Source organism: Callorhinus ursinus, unplaced genomic scaffold (genome assembly GCF_003265705.2).
Source record: "Callorhinus ursinus isolate GAN/ISIS: 27379988/994484 unplaced genomic scaffold, GSC_fseal_2.0 scaffold14, whole genome shotgun sequence".
NCBI lineage: Eukaryota > Metazoa > Chordata > Mammalia > Carnivora > Otariidae > Callorhinus > Callorhinus ursinus.
The window spans coordinates 2,933,457-2,952,573 of NW_027397076.1; the positions used below are offsets into that span (position 1 = coordinate 2,933,457).

Below are 19,117 nucleotides of genomic sequence, written 5' to 3' on the forward strand. Positions count from 1 at the left end.
CTTTCCCCAGAGCTCCATCTACCCACCGGACACCACTGTTCAGATACCTAATGCCTGTGTTTCTGTCCTTCGTACAGTACAGAGGTTTGTACCCCCATTCCCTGCAGAGCTCAGATCTCAGCTCCAGTATACCTCCTCAGAGAAGCCTTCCTAGGCCACCCCACAAAGCAAGCAAGCCTCCCCCAGCGACAGCGCCCTGCCAATTACAAGACCACCACACCAACACAGTCCCTTATTTCCTTCATAGCATACATCACAATCTATACATTTTTGTTTTGCTGTTTGCTTGTTTGTTTTATAGCTTCATCTAATAAACTCCACGTGGACAGGGATTCTGTTTTCTTTACTGAAAAGGTCCTTGCCCAATATTTGTGGATTGAATGAGTGGAATCTGTGATGACTGACAATAAATGATTCAATGAAGAGAGTATCTTCAGGCTTGTATCACCATTGATAAGGCCACATACTGATGAATAAAATTTTACAACATTTTTCGGTTTTAAGAGCAAACTCTTCCAGGTTGTTGCTATGGTCTGAATGTTTGCGTCCCTCCAAAATTCATATGTTGAAATCCTAATCCCCAAAAGTGATGGTATCTGTGGGTGGGGCCTTTATGAGGTGCTCAAGTCATGAAGGTGGAGCCTTCATTAATGGGACTAATGTGGTATAAAAGAGGCTCCAGAGAGATCCCTGGCTCCTTCCACCATGTGAGGACACAGTCAGAGGTGCTGGCTATGAACCAGGAAGATGTGATCATGCTGGCTCCTTAATCTTGGACTTCCCAGCCTCTAGAACCGTGAGCAATAAATGTCTGTTGTATAGACGCCATAACAGCCCCAACAGACTGATGGTTAACAACACTTTTTTTTCCACCAGAACCTATCAAGGTAGATACTATTTTTTATCCCCATTTTGTCCCTAAGGAAACACACGTTAAATAGGTAAATATAACTGGCGCCCTGGGTGAAAGACCTGAAGAGCTGTCGGGAGTGCGGACAATACCAAGTGAGCGTGCCTGTTGTTCTTCTTAGGGTTACCAATCTCCTGTGTTTTCCCAGGACTGTTCTGGTTTTAGTACTGAAAATCCTGCATCCTGAGAAAACTAAGACAGTGGGTCACCCTATCTTACCCAGAAAATTGTAGATAAGACCTTAGATACTTCATGCGATCAGATCCCTGGCTATATAAAATGCAAAGACTAAAACATGAGGGATGGGAGGGTGGATAGGGTTTGGAACCTACCGATGTGAAGTCACATAGGAGTTGATGCACCCACCCAACTGAACCTCAAAGAAATACTGGGAGTGGAAGGCACTAACCCACCCGAAAAGGAGCAGACACTTAGACATACGATCTGTGCTCTGCTCCTACCCTGAAAGATAAAGGTGGTAACTAGGTCAGCCCGGTTATCAAGCCTCATGCTTTCAGACTGAAGCCGATCCACCAAAAGTCCAAAAGGTATTCTGGGCAGTAGTTGGGCCACCCGCTACAGGCACCCTGACCAGGAAAAACTGGCTTATTATCCCAGAAAGGAAAATTCTTCCTCTTTCAATTCAATGCAATTTGACACCTCTTTCAGTACATTGGAAGTCTTGAGTTAATCATTCTGGTAACGTAGTCATAATAGTGTGTGTGTGTGTGCGTGTGTGTGTGTGTGTGTGTGTGTGTGTGTTACAGGGAGTAAGCATTGCATGGGTGGCATTGTCTGCTCATCTCGGTAGAGGCTGTAGTGTTCATTCATGCTATTGGGCAATTGAAGTGTAGCAATTAAGTAGCACATTTTGAAAGAGGCATTTAAAAAAAATCCACCACTAGATGATTCAGACTTAATTATCTTGTCTTTTCAGCAGCTGGGTTCAAGGCTCAAGTGGAGAACACGTAGCTTCAGAGGCAGAAGGAATCGAAGGTGCTCCCCAACTTTGGACGTTTCCTCTGCTTGAGGTAAGAATCGTGAACAAACTTCTGGTCTCTGCCAGCGCAAAATCTCCCAGTGGGGACTACCCCCTCGCTGGTTCTGTCCCGGCTCAGTCAGCTGTCAGGTAGCCTGAGTCTTTATAGTCTGCCTAGGTTTTTCTGTTTTGTTTTTTTGTCTTTTATGTCACTCATGCCCACCCAGAAGACAATGAGCAGGTCTAAGAAAGAAAAGAGAGTTGGTGTAGACGAGTGATTGACATTTGCCTCATTTTGGCAATGTTAAGACAGTCACTCAATCTTCTGGACTTATTTTTGCCTGCATTTCAGGGGGGGATCCCAGGTCAGTGGCAGAAAATGCTAACTTGTCTCTAACTTGAACAAGTGTGGATTTAGGAAGAAGGGACTGTTGTGATCTCTGCTTTGGGGCCAGGTCTTAAACCACATCAAGTGACCTACATCCTATCCTGCCAGAGCGAAGGGCCCTCCCACTTGCTGGAATTGTTTAACCTGTTTGTGTTAAGTATGGAGTTTGAGGAAGACCAGGTGTAAATTTTCAATGCCCTTGTAATTTGAGATCTTGGTAAAAATCAGATGTGTGAACTGAATCCCTTGAAATGGCCCATATTCTGCCCCAGTTCTGCCCATATTCTATACCTGTTGATTAAGATTCCTTAGACACATTTTGTCTTAACCATTCGGTTGGAATATTCTGGCAATCCAGCCTTCTTTAAACCAGTTGGACTTGGGTGCCTGGGTCGCTCAGTTGGTTAAGCAACTGCCTTCAGCTCAGGTCATGATCCTGGAGTCCTGGGATCAAGTCCCGCATTGGGTTCCCTGCTCGGTGGGGAGTCTGCTTCTCCCTCTGACCCTCCCCCCTCTCATGTGCTCTCTCTCTCTCATTCTCTCTCTCAAATAAATAAATAAAATCTTTAAAAAAAAACCAATTGGACTTAATTTTTCAACTTTTGCCCCTGTTTTAAAGGCTGCATTTCATTCATTTATCACCTCCTTGAACTGATTTTCCCAAAGTCTGTCAAAGTTCCCCTCTGCGAATACCAGTGGCAAGTCTACCTGTCTCAGGAATTTCCTAAGTTGTACTAGAGTTTTCTTTTCTTTCTTTCTTTTTTTTTAAAGATTTTATTTATCGAGAGAGAGAGGGAGAAAGCACAAGCAGGGAGAACAGCAGAGGCAGAGGGAGGGAGAAGCAGAGAGCCCAATGCGGGGCTCAATCCCCGGACCCTGGGATCATGACCTGAGCTGAAGGCAGATGCTCAACGACTGAGCCACCCAGGCGCCCCTGGGAAGAAATAAGAGTTTTCTTATTTCTGCTCATCAGAATGGCTCAGGCAAGGGTCACCTAATATATTTATGTTTTTATTTATGAAGTTTTTATTTTAATTCTGGTTAGTTAACCTACAGTGTAATATTAGTTTCAGGTGTACAACATAGGGATTCAACACTTCCATATAACACCCAGTGCTCATCAGGACAAGGGCCCTCCTTATTCCCCATCACCTGTTTCACACATCCCCCCCCACCTCCTCTGGTGACCAACAAACATCAGTTTGTTCTCCATAGTTAAGAGTCTGTTTCTTGGTTTGCCTCTCTTTTCTCCTTTGCTCATTTGTTTTGCTTCTTAAATTCCACATATGAGTGAAATCATATGGTATTTGTCTTTCTCTGACTGACTTATTTCACTTAGCGTAATACTCTCTAGCTCCATCCATGTTGTTGCAAATGGCAAGATTTCATTCTTTTTCATGGCCAAATGAAATTTCATTGAGTGTGTGTATGTGTGTGTGTGTGTGTGTGTGTGTGTGTGGTGTATCACACTTCTTTATCCATTTATATATCAATGGATACTCATCTGTTTCTATAGTTTGGCTATTGTAAATAACACTGCTATAAACATAGGGGTGCATGTATCTCCTTGAATTAGTGTTTTTGTATTTGGGGGGTAAATACCCAATAGTGCAATTACTGAATCATATGGTTATTCTATTTTTTTAACTATTGGAGGAATCTCTATACCGTTTTCCATAGTGGCTGCACCAGTTTGCATTCCCACCAACAGTGCACGAGAGTTCCTTTTTCTCCACATCCCTTGCCAACACTTGTTGTTTCTTGTGTCATTGATTTTAGCCATTCTGACAGGTGTGAGGTAATATCTCACTGTACTTTTGATTTGCATTTCCCCAGTGATAAGTTATATTGAACATCTTTTCATGTGTCTCTTGGGCATCTGGATGTCTTCTTTTGAGAAATGTCTGTTCATGTCTTCTGCCTATTTTTTAATTGGATTATTGGAAGGTTTTGGGGTGTTGAGTTGTATAAGTTCTTTACATATTTTAGATACTAACCCTTTATCAGATATGTCATTTGCAAATATCTTCTTCCATTCCATAGGGTTGCCTTTTAGTTTTGTTGATTGTTTCCTTCATAGTGCAGAAGCTTTTTATTTTGATGAAGTCCCAATAATTTATTTTTGCTTTTGTTTCCCTTGCCTCAAGAGACATATCTAGAAAAATGTTGTTATGGTAGAGCCATCTAATTTAGAAGTGTCATTCTGTCCATTTATTGGTGTGGAAATGTAATGACTTCTGAGGCTTTGAATCATGGAAAGAAACAATTCCTTAGATGCAGCAAAATAGGTAACTTGTTGACAGGGCTTTTAAGTCATCTTGGATCCCTTCTTTTAGCAGGCCACTCCTCCTGCCCTTTCTTGTCAGCCGAATTACTTAACCTTTAAGGACTCAGCTCCTTGCTTGACAAGGTTCCTTCCCTCCTCTGCCCATAAATTATCATCCTAACAAACAATTCAACTGAAAGTTACGTACGATCCTTTTATAGCCCCGTAACTTCATTCACTCATAAAATTTCTAGAGGAAAAATATGTTTTTACATGTGCAACTTTGAGTTCCTGGATCTCCATCAGTGTAAACCATTTCAGAAACTTTTTTTACCCAAGAAGGGAAAATAGATTTTTACTGCTGGAAGGGCATTTAAAATTCCATCTGTGCCCAAGAAAATATGAAAGGATTTGCACTTTGACACTTGAAAATATCCAGATGCTTAGATTTTTTTTCCACGTAGAAGATAGCATCAAGTATCTCCTAAAGTTCCCAGATGAAAATGAAAAATCTAGCACTTATCAAGTAATTAAATTCATAAACACTAGAATTGGGAACCAGAAGAGCAAGGTGTGGTTCCCAGGTGCCTCACTTACCATGTGGTCTCAGACAGGTCATTCAGACTCTCCAAGTCTCTGTGTTCACATGCCTGAGAGGGAGGGAGGATTATAGTAACATCTGCCTCCAAAGATGGTTGTGAGTTGTGTAATGGTAAATATATATATATATATATATACATACACACACACACACACACACAAATTCATTATTTTAATTGTTACTCCATTAACAAGTAATAGCTCTGATTTGGTTTATTATGCTTTTTCACTGTAGAAATGGAGAGTTATTTATATGATAGTTTGGTTTTCTCCCTTTTTTTCATAGTTTTCTAGAACCTTTCTTAGTTAACCAGAATCTTATAAGCCAGTCAGTTTGTCAGGTAGCAAATACTTCTTGAAGTCCTAACTACGTGCCCGGCAGAGAGATAATGTCAACCTTAACTTGGATACAGTCTAATGTGTATAGACTTTTTGATCTAATATTTTTTTCCCATTGCATTGCACTGTTATGAACATGTTTTCCTCTTTTAAAAAAAAAAATCCTTCTCATGCCTGCCTTGGCATGAGACATCCATATACAATTCTTTTCCCACAGCAATTCAGTGTGACTGCACATCAGTATGGCCTCACTGTCTGTTCAAATGTGGACATACTTTTATACCAATTGGTGAAGAGCCACTAATCTCAGCCCCAGGAGTGTTGCCCTGACTCCAATAGTTGCATCCATCTCTTCCTATCCCCCTCTCCAGGACCCCTTGACCACCACCTCCAACCCAGGACAACAGGATCAAGGAGGGCCTGGCACAGATAGCAACGGGGCCTAGCTTCTGCATCCATCCTGAGTATAAGATATTAATATCACCCTGCCCCTCACTGCTTGTCCCACTCCTCACATTTCCTCCAACCCTCACATCACTTGCTGCCTGACCAGAGATGGGTCTCCTACCCAAGTTTTGCCCCCTTGGCTCTTATTGTCATTGCTCTACACTTCCCTTGGTGTCCTCTGCACCCAGCCATTCCCAAGCCACCCCTCCATAGCCCTGCCCCAACACTGCTGCCCGGGTTCTTTCTGTACATTGTCCAGTATAACCCAAACCAACTCTGTAGGGCGGAAACATCATACTGAATGCTAAGGCCATAGCAATGTTAAGATATTAAAATGACTCCATCTCTAATAGTAAATAATCACTACTCTGAGTCTCCCACCCTACCCCCAGTACCCCAGCCACACTGGCCAGTCCTCCCAAGACTTCTTCTGTCCCCATGATGCAGTACCTAACCTCCCCAACCCTGCTCCCGGACTGTGGCCCACACCTGTTCTAGTGGGTGCATGCACTCCACCAGTGTACAGATGCTCTGTTAATCACCTCTGCAAAGAACTGTAATATAATGCAGAGTGAGGTAAGGGTTCTTCCTTCATTTACAATTCATTCTACCAATACTTACCAATCACTCTATGTCCGAGACACTAAGCCAGGCTCTAGGACCTCCAAACCAAATGAAGTCTCTGCCTTCATGGCACTTACATTCTCACAGAGGAGATGGCACGTGAGAAAATAAATATACACACATGAATAAATATCTATTTTGACCAAGGATTCAGAAGGAAATGAGATTAACTTAGGGAAGTCAGAAATGGCTTCCGAAAGAAGGCTGTATTTAAAATGAAGCTTAAGGATGTACAGGGTTTCTGCAGGCCTAGGTGAAGACGAACAGCATAAGCACAGATATTAGGCAGGAAACATGGTGAGTGTTTAGGGACCAGGAGTCCAATTTGTCCGGACAGAGGACTCTTGGGAGATCAGATGAGATATGTAAGCAAGTTGACTGAGCCAGCCGCTTCTCACACCTGAAGGTGGACATATGCACCACAGAACAGACAGGTCATGACCCCAATTCTCAACCTCATGGCCTTCCAGCAAAATACCCACATGAACATTCACTAATCTGAACATAGGCCCCCTTATAAATTGGGCAACGTGTACACCACACAAAATGCCAGCCCATGGGGCACCTGGGTGGCTCGGTTGGTTAAGCATCCTAGTCTTGGTTTTGGCTCAGGCCATGATCTCGGGGTCAGAGGATCGAGCCCTGTGTCAGGCTCCATGCTCGCTCACTCTCTCTTGCTAAAATAAATAAGTAAAATCTAAAAATAAAAAAATGCTAGCCCAAGGGGTGAGTGGGGCAGCCCTGGCTCTACCTACCAAGCTGGACACACTGGTGTGGGATTTTCCTAAAACATTTTCTGCTTGCCCCACTTTGTGCCAGAAGACTGGTATATCTCCAAAGGGCACCTTCTCCCATTCCATACAAAAGGCCAAGATAGGCTAGCAACAGCCCTGCATGGATACTCCTCTCCCTGGTCAGACTGTTCTCTTTCTCTCAAGTAAATTCTCTGGAACACACTGTTGTCTACACCTTTGGCCTTATCCACAAAGCCCACACAATCCCCTTTATCAAACCTCTTTCTTTTCTTGGCCAAGCACCGCATACACTCCTCTTGCAATGATCTTTTCCTTCATCCAGACTGTGCCTGAATCCCAGCCCTTCTCTGAATCCTTCCCTGCTCTACCTGGCCTGACCCCACCCTTTGCATGGCTCCCACAACTTCCTCTTCCTTGACCACCCCCACAAATGCTTCCCTGATTTGTTTCATGTTTGTATGTTAACTCAGTGGGTATCTGTCACCTGTGGGTCTTTGGCACATATGAACACAGCAATGGTAGCTCACCCAGATTGTAAACTGCCAGAACTAGAAACAAGGCCTGTGAATGTAGTACTCGCTCAGCTGTCATTAAAAGAAACCCATGTCACTGTTGCTATTGGTAACCTGTGCTTCATTCATCAAGAAAATGGGCTGGGGGGCACCCGGGTGGCTCAGTCAGTTAAGTATCAAACTTTTGATCTCAGCTCAGGTCTCAATCTCAGGGTCGTGAGTTTAAGCCCCACACTGGGCTCCACGTTGGGTGTGGAGCCTACTAAGAAAGAAAGAAAGAATGAAAGAGAGAGAGAAGGAGAGGCTCCTGGGTCGCTCAGGCGTCAAGCGTCTGCCTTCGGCTCAGGTCATGGTCCCAGGGTCCTGGGATCCAGCCCCACATCGGGCTCCCTGCTCCGTGGGAAGCCTGTTTCTCCCTCTCCCACTACCCCTGCTTGCGTTCCGTCTCTCATTGTGTCTCTGTCAAATAAATAAATAAAATCTTTAAAAAATAAAAAAATAAAAAAAATCTTTAAAAAAATAAAGAAGAAAGAGGGAGGGAGGAAAAGAAAAGAAAATAGGCTGGCATTAATTCGTTGAGTCCATTAATTAAACAAGTATACATTGAATATTTAATATATGCCAAGCACTAGCAATATAACAGCAAAAAAGATGTGGTCCCTCTCCTTGGAGATATTTATTTCAGATTTTGTGTGTATCTACTGTGTGCCAGGCATTATACTAGATTCTGGGGTGAGCCTGGCATGTGTGTTAAGGAAGGAAGTCTTTGAGGTGGTAGAAGTGTAGAGCAGGGCAGGGTCTTACAGCTGGGCTGTGAGCTTAAACCCTGTCCTGTGGGCAAAGGGGAGTCATTAAGTGTCTCTAAGCAGATGAGTGATTGTCTCACATTCTCTGAAGCCACCTTTCTAAACTACTGACTTGTGTTCTAAAACTTTCAAAAATTTGGCATCCCCACCGCCTTATCCTTCCCAAAGCATATCACCAGTGTTACATTTACAGTAAGGCTCTTGTGTTACATTGCACTGCATTGTACTGTACTGAGTCATAATCATCTGTATGTGTGTCTGACTCACCCACTAGTCTGTGAGAAACAGAAGTCAAGGACACACAGGTCATCTCTGCATCCTCAGCACCTAGCACATTTCTGGTGTGTTCAATAAATGATTACTGGATAGGTGGGTGGATTGATGGATGGATGGATGGATATATGAACAGACGGGTGGTGGATAGAGTGAGTTCTGAAAGTAAGCAATGAAACAAGAAATCACAGAAAAGCTGGATGGAATTGACCAATGAAAAGTCAAAAATAATAAAGGAACCAAAAATGTTGGTTAATTGCAGATGCATACAAAGGCAGTCCAAGTCCTCTGGGGATGTTTCTTCCTGTGGGATCTCTACGTCTCATCTGCCCAGACCGTTTACCCTGGAATCAAGGCCAGGGTTACTCAGCGGGCTCTGGACTATGGTGAGTTGAATGCTTCCAGAAGCCAGGCTACAGGTGGAGTTTATGACCCAAGCTCATATTGGACCGTCTCATGACTAAGGCAAGCTCTCCTGTGGGATGATCCAGCCCCTTATGCGGAGGCTGCTAAGATGGCCGGGAAGGAAGTGTTTCTAAAAAATAACCACCTTGATGGTAGGCCTGTCCAAACACGGCCACAGATATTCATTCTCTCCCTGCCCCCTGCCACCTGTACCCCCTCATGCACCTACAACAAACACCTCTGCTCTAAAGGAAGATGTGTCATAGGCTAGAGGGGAGGAGATGTGGGAGTAAAAGTAACACCTTAGAACTTCAGAAAGGGCTTAACTCCAAAAGGAACTTAGAGTCCCCTAAAATTGTGTGCCAAATTTAATGTAGATGATGATTGTGCATTTTTCTTGAGAGGCTCTATACATTCATTAGATGCAAAAAGGAGCCTAAGACACTGAAAGATTAAGATAAACTCCTTTAGAGATGTTTATAAACACAGGGAGAGAAAAATGTGGAGCAGAGCTGGGGTGAGGGCAGATTGCGTATGGGAAAGAAACTGCAAAATCAAAGTGTGCGAGCTTAGTTCTCTCCTGTAAACCTGGGCCCAAGATTACAGAATACAGGCAGATAGATTTACTCCAATCCCTTCTTAACTAAAGCAGTCAACTCAAGTGCTGCTAGTCTAACTCAGAAATACCTAAGTGGGACCAGGAAACGCCTCACCTGCTACACCACAAAAGAAAAACAGGAAGGATGGAGGGAAAGGAAGGGAGGGATGGAGGAAGGGAAGATTGAGTTTTGGGCAACTCTTTGTCCTTCCCCCAGTTCCTCTTGTGGTACAGGGAATCTAAAGTTGATCCATCTTGCACAATTGTCATATGAGCTGGCTATGATGAGAAATACATACCAGGAATGCACACGTGTATCCACATGTATATTTGCATGTGTGTGTATCTTGTTACGATATTGATATGCTTATATGCACAGAAATACATCTCAGAAATAGACATCTTGTAATAGTATTAAAGTTGTGAGAATAGCTTATTCCACCCTCAAGATCAGAGCAATTTAAAGAACAGATCTAGTCAGTTCACATGGGTATGAATCTCAGTTCTGCCCCTTTCCTCAATATGTAGGGTTGGGCCTGTGGGTTTTCTCATCTGGAAAACAGGGTGAGGAGAATGACAACGTGCCCCCTAGCATGATGTGAGGACCGGATGGAGTCATCTGTAGAGACATGCATGGGGTGGTGGGGAAGGACACACTATAAAGTCAGAACCATGCCTTGATTGAGCAGCTACCATGGCCACACTCTTTGATATGTGCCTATGGGCTCTGGGTTGATTTAATTCCCACAACGACCCTACAAAGAAGGGATAGTCATTTTACAGAGGAGGAACCTGAGTCTCAGAGGGGCTGGACTGAATTTGCCACATCACACACCAGTAAGGGGGCGAGGCAAGATCGGAGTTCAGGTCTGCTCTGCCTGATTTCTGTTCTCTGCTCCCCGTTCCTCCAGAGCCTCACTTGATGACACGCAGTAGCTGTGAGCTCTTGGGCAAGTCCAGGAATCTCTCTGAGCCTCAACTGCCTCCTGTGTGAAAGAGGAATAATAATACCTATGTCACTGGGTTGCTCTGAGGACCAAAAGTTAGAATACGTGTAAAGTGTAGACAGTCCTGGCCCACACAGGCACACAATTATCATTATTTCATGACAGCATTGGGATTCGAAACTAAGCTGTCTGGTAGTGCCTTTGATTCCATCTTTATATCCTTTACATCCTGTCCCTGCTTCCCTGTATTATAATATTATTCATGGTATTATAGAGGATAAGATCTTCTCTGAATCTCCACAGGGATAGCCTAAGTGGAAATGAGCTTAAGCTGCAAAATAGGGGGCCAAGGCAAAGCTTCCTCCTTACGAAGGTTAAAATGGAAAGATCATTCTTCATTACTATGTCAGTTACTTTTCTCAAGCTCTTTATGTGAAGGAGGGCTCTTTTTCCCCGTGAACTCAGAAAAATGTGTCCTGTGGTGTTATCACATAAAGACAGATTTATTCCTGAATTGCACAAAAGCGGGGCTTACTAACCTTTTTGGAGTCCTGGGATCCTTTGAGAATCTGATGCAGATGAGGCCCCTCTCCCCTGAACAATGAGACACAAATGCACATGCATACACACATCCTACTCACAGTCTTTTACTAGGATTTCAGTAGGGTTAAGAGCGCCCAACAGTCCATGTACCTCAGGCCAAAAATTGCTGAGCTTAAAGAATCTAGGGGAGGGGCGCCTGGGTGGCTCAATCAGTTGGGAGTCTGCCTTTGGCTCAGGTCGTAATCTTGGGGTCCTGGAATTGAGCCTCACGTCGGGCTCCCTGCTCAGGGGGAGTCTGCTTCTCCCTCTGTCCCTCCCCCTACTCATGTGCTCGCGCTCTCTCTCTCTCTCTAATAAATAGATAAAATCTTTAAAAAAAAAAAAAAAACAAACTAAAGAATCTAGGGGAAAGGGGAGAATGTGGAATAACTTTCTAATAAGGCATGGATTCTGGAGCCAAATTGCCCAGATTTGACTATGGGGCCTCCAGTTCTTTGCCATGTGACTTAGGTGAGAATCCATCTCTTTGAAGTTCAGCTTGTTCATCTGTAAAACGTGGATAATGATAATATTTTGTACTTCTCCTATCACAACACCGTGTAGTAGTATCCTTTAGCCTTGGCCACATAATGAGAATCTCTCGTGCTGTTAGTCCTGGGGTCCTGGGGTCTTCATTAGCCTCTCTGAGGACCAGTGTTTTCTTCTGTGAAACAGGGACAATAGCACCACTTTGTAGGGTTGCTGCTTTCTAAGTTTCTAAGAGCATGCCTTGCTCAGTAAACTTCATGTGTATGTCTAATGATGCTATGCCATTATCATCTTCATCATTATCAATAAACGCTCTCTTTGGTTCCTTCATAGGCGTTCTAGCTGGGATGGAGATGATTGAGCACATGGTTAAGGAAAAAAATATCCCAGACCTAGAAGGTTCTGAATCTCTGGAATTTCTGAAGGTTGATTATGTGGACTACAATTTTTCAAAGTAAGTAGAAGAGTGTTTTTAGCAGTGAAATTACTCTTTAAAACCTTAGGGTTGTGGATATATCACCCTGTGTTCTGGTGTAACACCAGGGACCTGCAGAGTAGAAGTTAACCCAAAGTTAATCTTTGGTAAGGGGCTTATCAGATGAATGACCTCAAGAAACAGGGGTCATAAAGCTGACAAAGAGTATAGGATTGGGGTCAGAACACCGGGGTCCAAGTCCTATCCCTGCTACACACTAGTTGTATGCACCTGGGGAGTCTGTTCAGAGTCTCGATGTCCTTGTCTCTTCCCTAAAATGAGAATTCCTTGCCCCTTGAATTCTAAGAGAAATTTTTGTCCATCCCGTTTTTGCCCCCACACCCTAAACCTAGATACAGGATTCAGTCACAGTCTCAGAAACAAATCTACCCTCATCAAGTCTTTCCTTATTTTAATGAAGTTTAGTTGAGATTTTAAAAGTCATAGAAATGGGCCACAATTAAGAAGCTCAAAAGAGGGGCACCTGGGTGGCTCAGTCGTTAAGCGTCTGCCTTCGGCTCGGGTCATGATCCCGGGGTCCTGGGATCGAGCCCCACATCGGGCTGCTTGCTCAGCGGGAAGCCTGCTTCTCCCTCTCCCACTACCCCTGCTTGTGTTCCCTCTCTCGCTGTGTCTCTCTGTGTCAAATAAATAAATAAAATTAAAAAAAAAAAAAAGAAGCTCAAAAGAAAGAGTAGAGGGGCGCCTGGGTGGCTCAGTCAGTTAAGCGTCTGACTCTTGATCATCCCCTCAGATCTTGATTTCAGGGTTATAAGTTCAAGCCCCACAAAAAAAAAAGAAAAAAAAGAAAAAGAAAGGGTAGAGGGATCCTATGGAAGCCCCACAATTTTATCTGAACCCAGCCTTTTTGTATCTCTCTCCCCTACCGTCCTCAGTTCTGGCTTCTGTCCTCAAGGTTGTCTTATGGTCCAGTATGGCCACTGCAGCTCAGCCATCAAATCGATATTTCAGGCCCAAGAAGGAGTTAAGAGGGCTCTTATAAGCTGGGTTAGTCTCTTCAGTGAGTTTTTTTTTTCTGGAGCCCTGCTCTATTAGTACTCGATTATGGACAGATCTCTCTTATGACCATACTTATTATTATTAGCAAGGGAGACTGGAAAATTCATTTTCCAAGCAGACATCTTCGTCATCCTGAACCAATTCAGTGATGTCTGGGAAAGAAGAAAGGGAAATGGATGTCCAGACAGCAGCAACCTGTCATATTTGCCAATAAAAGCCCCAAAGGTGGTATAGGGAAAGGACATCTTTGTCCATCTTGCACTAAATCTTGAAGGTAAAGCAGAGAGTCAAGATTTTATAAGGAATTATCCGTGATTCACAATTTGACCCCAAGGCTTTATCAATCCAGTGATAATTCCCTGTTGCTCTAACCCTTTGGAGCAATAATTTCCCTGCTATCAAGGATACCATTCTATAAAACCATGAGTTTTGGGGAGGTTTGGGGGGTGGGGAGAAGAATGGTGATCTAGGAAAATCTCCTAGCAAATGCTCTAGTTGTTAATAAAGATAGCCATTCAACAAGTATTTATTGAGTACCTTCTAGGTACCAAGGCTTTGTTCCAGGCATAGGAGATATCATAGTGAATGACACAGATATAGTCCCCTGTCCTTAAAGTCCAATAAGAGAGATGGACATTATATATTTACAAAATGAATTATTTAATTACAATGACAATAATGTCCCAGCAGAAAAATCCAGGGTTAAACATATATTATGAAGGTAGGTGAAGATTTCTAGTGGGAGTAGAGAAACTGGTACAGTACTTTTTGACCTGTGCTGTCCACACAGGAGCCACCCGCCACGTGTGGCTACCGAGCACTGGAAATTGGGACTAGTGCAACTAGGGCACTGAAGTTTTACTTATTTAATTTTAATTAATTTTAATTCAAAAACTGGTACTCACTCAATTCAGTTTTTGAAAAGCTTCTGGGGCACCTGGGTGGCTCAGTCAGTTGGGCATCTGCCTTCAGCTCAGGTCATGATCCCAGGGTCTTGGGACTGATCCCCACGTCGTCGGGCTGTCTGCTCAATAGGGAGCCTGCTTCTCCCTCTCCCTCTGCCTGCAGCTCCCCCTGCTTGTGCTCTCTCTGTGTCAAATAAATAAATAAAATCTTAAAAAAAAAAAAAAGAAAAGCTTTTAAGTATGTATGGAACAATTTGAGTACGGAAATGTACCTTTTCAGTTTAAAATTTTATCTGATCTAAATATAGGACAAGTATTTCTGATGAAATTCAATGTCCAGACTGAGTCATATTATGAATGTGAAAAAAAGACCATATTTTGAAGACTTATTTTGAAAAAGGGAAAGCAAAATATCCCATCAATAATTTTTATATTGATTATATGTTGAAATGATACTATCTTAGATGTATCAGGTTGAATAAAAAATATTAATAAAATCACTCTCACCTGTTTCTTTTCCCTTTTTTAAATGTGGTCACTAGAAATTTTTTAATTATGTGTGTGGCTCATGTTCTATTTCTATTGGACGGTTCCATTTCAGAAAGTTATTTACAAGGACTTTGTTTTTTTAATGCATGCCCTTTGGCCTACCAATCCTACTTCTCAGCATCCTCACTAGAAGGACATACACATAAACAGCATATATGAGGATGTTCAGTGTGGCATTGTTTATAATACAGAAATAACTGGAAACGACCTAGATGTCCAGCAACAAAGAAATGATTTTCTTTAATGATACATCCATAGCTTAAATACAAGGAATGCATTAGACCTATATGTATCAAACTGAAAATATTTCCAAGATCTGTTAAATGAACCTCTACCATCTTCTTCCCACAGTGGGACTCAGGATGTATAACAAAAACATGTAGGAAAGGATGCAAAATAGAAGAAATAGTAAATAAGCATTTGTTATCAGCTATCACATTTACATTTTACGTTTTTCTTAATCTTAGTTCATAACAATGCCTTTCTCCCGTGCCACAGTTATATGCAGGTGATCTCATTTTGTCTTCTCAACCTGCCCATGAGTAACCCTCCCTTTGAGTGACTGAAAGAGGTTAAGTATCATACCCAAGGTTGCATGGCTAGCACAAAACTCAGCTCTAAGTCAAGTGCCCCTTGCACAATACATGAAGTGGCATAGCCTACTGGCTAAGAACACAGTCTGAAGACAGATTGAGGAGGGCTCCAGGTCTGGTTCTACCACTTATATATGACTTCAACCACGTTCCTTATCTTCTCATCTATGAATTGCAGATTGCAAAACCAGCAACAACCTCATGGGATTATTGTGAGGATTAAAATGATCTAATGCATGTAAAGTGCTCACCACAGTGCCTGGCAGGGAGTAATCACTCAATACATGAGCCATCTACCTATAAGAATTACAGGCAGCCCATTGCCTCCTACCTACCTGTTGACAGCTCAGATAATCCGAGGGGAAATTAATACTCTAAGTTTCTAAAGTAGGGAAGATACTGTCCACATAGCGGGCATCTGAGAATAGAAGGAAGGTACCCTTGCGATTGTCCCAATGATGGGGGGAGGGGCACTGCTGGCATTTAGTGGTACATACCCACCAGGTACCCTGCAATGTGTGTAGCAGCCCTGTACACAAAACAGTTGTCATATCCAAAATACTAATATCCGCCCCCCCCCATTGAGAAGCACTGGAACAGCTGAAGGGAAAAATCATGATGGCAGTGTTGTACCTCATACTGTCTTTAATGAAACTAGAAAAATTGATTATTTTCAAATCTGTTTCTATACTTGCTCATTTCCCCCTCAATCAGACACCAAGGGGTTCTTGGTAAGGGTTAAAGGGGCATTAGAAGGCAGTGCCCGGAGGTGCCTGGGTGGCTCAGTCAGTTAAGCGTCCGACTCTTGATCTCAGCTCAGGTCTTGATCTCAGGGTCGTGAGTTCAAAAAAAAAAAAAAAAAAAAAGGCAGTGCCCAGAGGCAGCACCTCAGACCTGAGGTTCCTTCCTCCACAGGAATTCACAGCTGCCTTCGGGAGTTCCACAAACCTCCTTTCTGATTTTGCCTTACTTAGAGATGTGCTAGAAGACATGTGCTAACCTCTCTGTTTCTTGTTTTACAGCATAAAAATCAATGCCTTTTCATTTCCAAATACGTCATTAGCCTTTGTGCCTGGGGTGGGAATCAAGGCCCTGACCAACCACGGCACTGCCAACATCAGCACCGACTGGGAAATCAAGTCTCCTCTCTTGTGAGTATTCCACTCAATGCTGTCTGCGGCTTTTCTGGGGAGAAATGGAACCAAAATTGAAAGTCCATAAATTTGCTGATGTTTTTGACATTAGGCTTCTTTCCCTCAGCCACTAACAGTCTTTCTCGAGAGTACTTTTTTCCAGGAGAGATTTAAATCAGTATATCTCTGCTGGGGGGTGGGCAGGGGGGGAGGAGGGCTGAAAAGCATCCTTCCCTTAAAGGCAGAGCAAAATGTCATTTAAGATTTCCTAAGAGCTGGAAGTCCCTGACTGTTGGAGGAACCGACAGGTGCTCAACATTTTAGACCTTCAGTGAGTCACTGTATGATCTTGGGCCATTCCACATACTTCCCCATCCTCAGGGGCAACTGATAGGAAATGGGCCTTCCTACCTCACAAGGAGATTAGAGGATAATAGTCAGTTGGAGCCCAATTCTCTCCCTACCAAAAGGCTTTTGCACCCTCCTAGAGAAATGAGGGATCAAATTCAAGTCACACTTACAGACCACCTACTACGTGCAAGTCACTGTCCTCGGTGTAAAGCTTAGGTCTGCCTCAGTTGGTTCCCCAGAAGGCACATCCACTCATCCACTTGGTCATTCAACAACCATTTATTGAGTGCCAGCCAAGTACCATTTATCCCCATCTCAAGAACTCCAGACCTGTACACTGTAGAGAAATGATATATTCTCCCATAAATAACACAGATTCAGGTATTCATTTCTTTGCTGACTCATCAGCCACAATTAAGTGCTTACACTATGTGCTCATCCTGGGGGTGTGGAGACAAACAACACACAGTCCAGTACCCAAAGAGTTCACAGACTGCATCTAAGTGTCCCGTCCCCATCTGTGCCCATCCTAAATAAGGCTACCCCATGTTCTCTCTCCACATAAGCATCATATATGATTGGTGCTTAATACATGCTCAGCCACTATGGGGGCCAGAGCACTCAGGATAAAAATGCTAAGCTAAAGCTGTCACCTAGCCACATACTCATTGCTTCATTTGTCTGGTAAATGCTCAGCACCTACTCTGTTCCTAACCTCTTGTTGGTGCCAGAAATCCAGAGGTGACAGAGTTCCTGCCCTCCAGGAGCTTAGAGGCTGTGGGTAGTCAGAGAAATGATCCATCTCAACCCTGCCCAGGCCTCAGTAACCTTGCACTTTTTCCTCTCAACAGTGAAGACGCAGGTGGAGCTGATCTGTTTCTCTCTGGGGTCTACTTCACCGGTATCGTTGTCCTGGCCCGGAATGACTTTGGTCACCCGATCCTGAAGCTCCAACGCTGTTACGCCCAAGTGAGCCACGCCCATGTGTCATTTTCCGGAGAACTCAGGTGAGTGGTAGCGCCATGCTGGGCAGTTGCTGGTCTGGGGCTGGATTCTCCGGCAGGGCCTGAGGAGGTTCACGACTGGCAGATACAGTTCCTGAATAAGCCCGTTTCTTTCTCTTTTTTTCCTCAGTGTCCTGTACAACTCCTTTGCTGAGCCCATGGAGAAACCCATTTTAAAGAACTTAAATGAAATGGTAAGTCTTTAGAAGTGACGCAACCACAGTAAACGTCAGCTGTCTGTTTTAACTCCATTTTGGTCTCATGACTGGTCTCAGCAGTTCTGCCATGCTTTCCCTAGTTCTTAGTCAATAAACATTTATTGAGCACCTGTTGTATGCTAGGCATCATCCAAGGCACTTTCACACACATTATCCTTTGCAGCTTACTAAGTTTTGCAAGTGCCTACCATGTGCCAAACATTGTGCTAAGTGCTGGGGACGCAGAGATGAATGAAAGAGCATTCCCTACCTCAAGTGCTCAGCACAGGATGGGCAAACAACCAACAAGAGTTTATTGCGTACCTACTGCATGCCCAGCACGAGGCTGCAGGCTGTGGGGGATATAAAATAGGAATAAACTTATTATCTTTTTAGGGAAACCCAACTCAGGCTTGTGGAACAATAACTGAATGAGTATTTGAATTTAATGCATAATTACAGGATCATTAGACTGAACCGAAGGGGTTGAGAGAAATGGAAAGATTCAATCCAAAGGGCCTGAAATAACCCAAAAGGGATATTTTTTTAGAGGATGTAGGACCTGAACTGGGCCTTGAAGTATAAATACGATTTTGATAGGTAAGAAATGGGGGAGAAGAAAGGATGTTTCCAGAAACAGTATAAGTTAAGATAGCTTCCAAAGTTACAAGTGTCTCGATTCCAGAAATCAGCGTTTGAGGAAGGGGAGAGATGGATTTGGCTGTGTGCCCTCTTTCCAGTCCAGGCCAGACCATCGCTGGATGCCTTACCCATATCTGGGGGGGGGGGGGCGGGGGCAGGAGAAGGATGAGGAGGAGTGGGAATGAAAGGGCAAGAACAGTATCTGGAAGCCTCCGTCCCCCTCATGCTTGGCAGGCAGTAGGTGCTTGATGAACGTCAGTGAGGAAATCAACACGCAAACACACTCAGCAGCTTGTCCGAGAAGGTTGCCCGGCTGGTCGGGGGACTG

General features: G+C 43.6%; 1 protein-coding gene across 4 annotated transcripts in view; it reads left to right on the plus strand.

Moving 5' to 3' along the window:
- The first annotated feature begins 722 nt into the window (after positions 1–722).
- BPIFC (BPI fold containing family C) overlaps positions 723–19,117 on the plus strand; it is a 42,033-nt gene continuing 23,638 nt past the window's right edge. For 2 of the 4 annotated variants that reach the window (XM_073900335.1, XM_073900336.1), the window contains exons 1-7: positions 723–887; positions 1,848–1,941; positions 9,162–9,285; positions 12,254–12,374; positions 16,485–16,613; positions 17,798–17,953; positions 18,081–18,144. In XM_073900335.1, the coding sequence (XP_073756436.1) occupies positions 9,162–9,285; positions 12,254–12,374; positions 16,485–16,613; positions 17,798–17,953; positions 18,081–18,144 (594 nt within the window). In that variant the 5' untranslated portion in view covers positions 723–887; positions 1,848–1,941. Of the gene's footprint in view, positions 888–1,847; positions 1,942–8,935; positions 8,968–9,161; positions 9,286–12,253; positions 12,375–16,484; positions 16,614–17,797; positions 17,954–18,080; positions 18,145–19,117 lie in introns of those variants that run through there. The other 2 variants (XM_025881746.2, XM_025881747.2) reach the window with 2 other exon arrangements.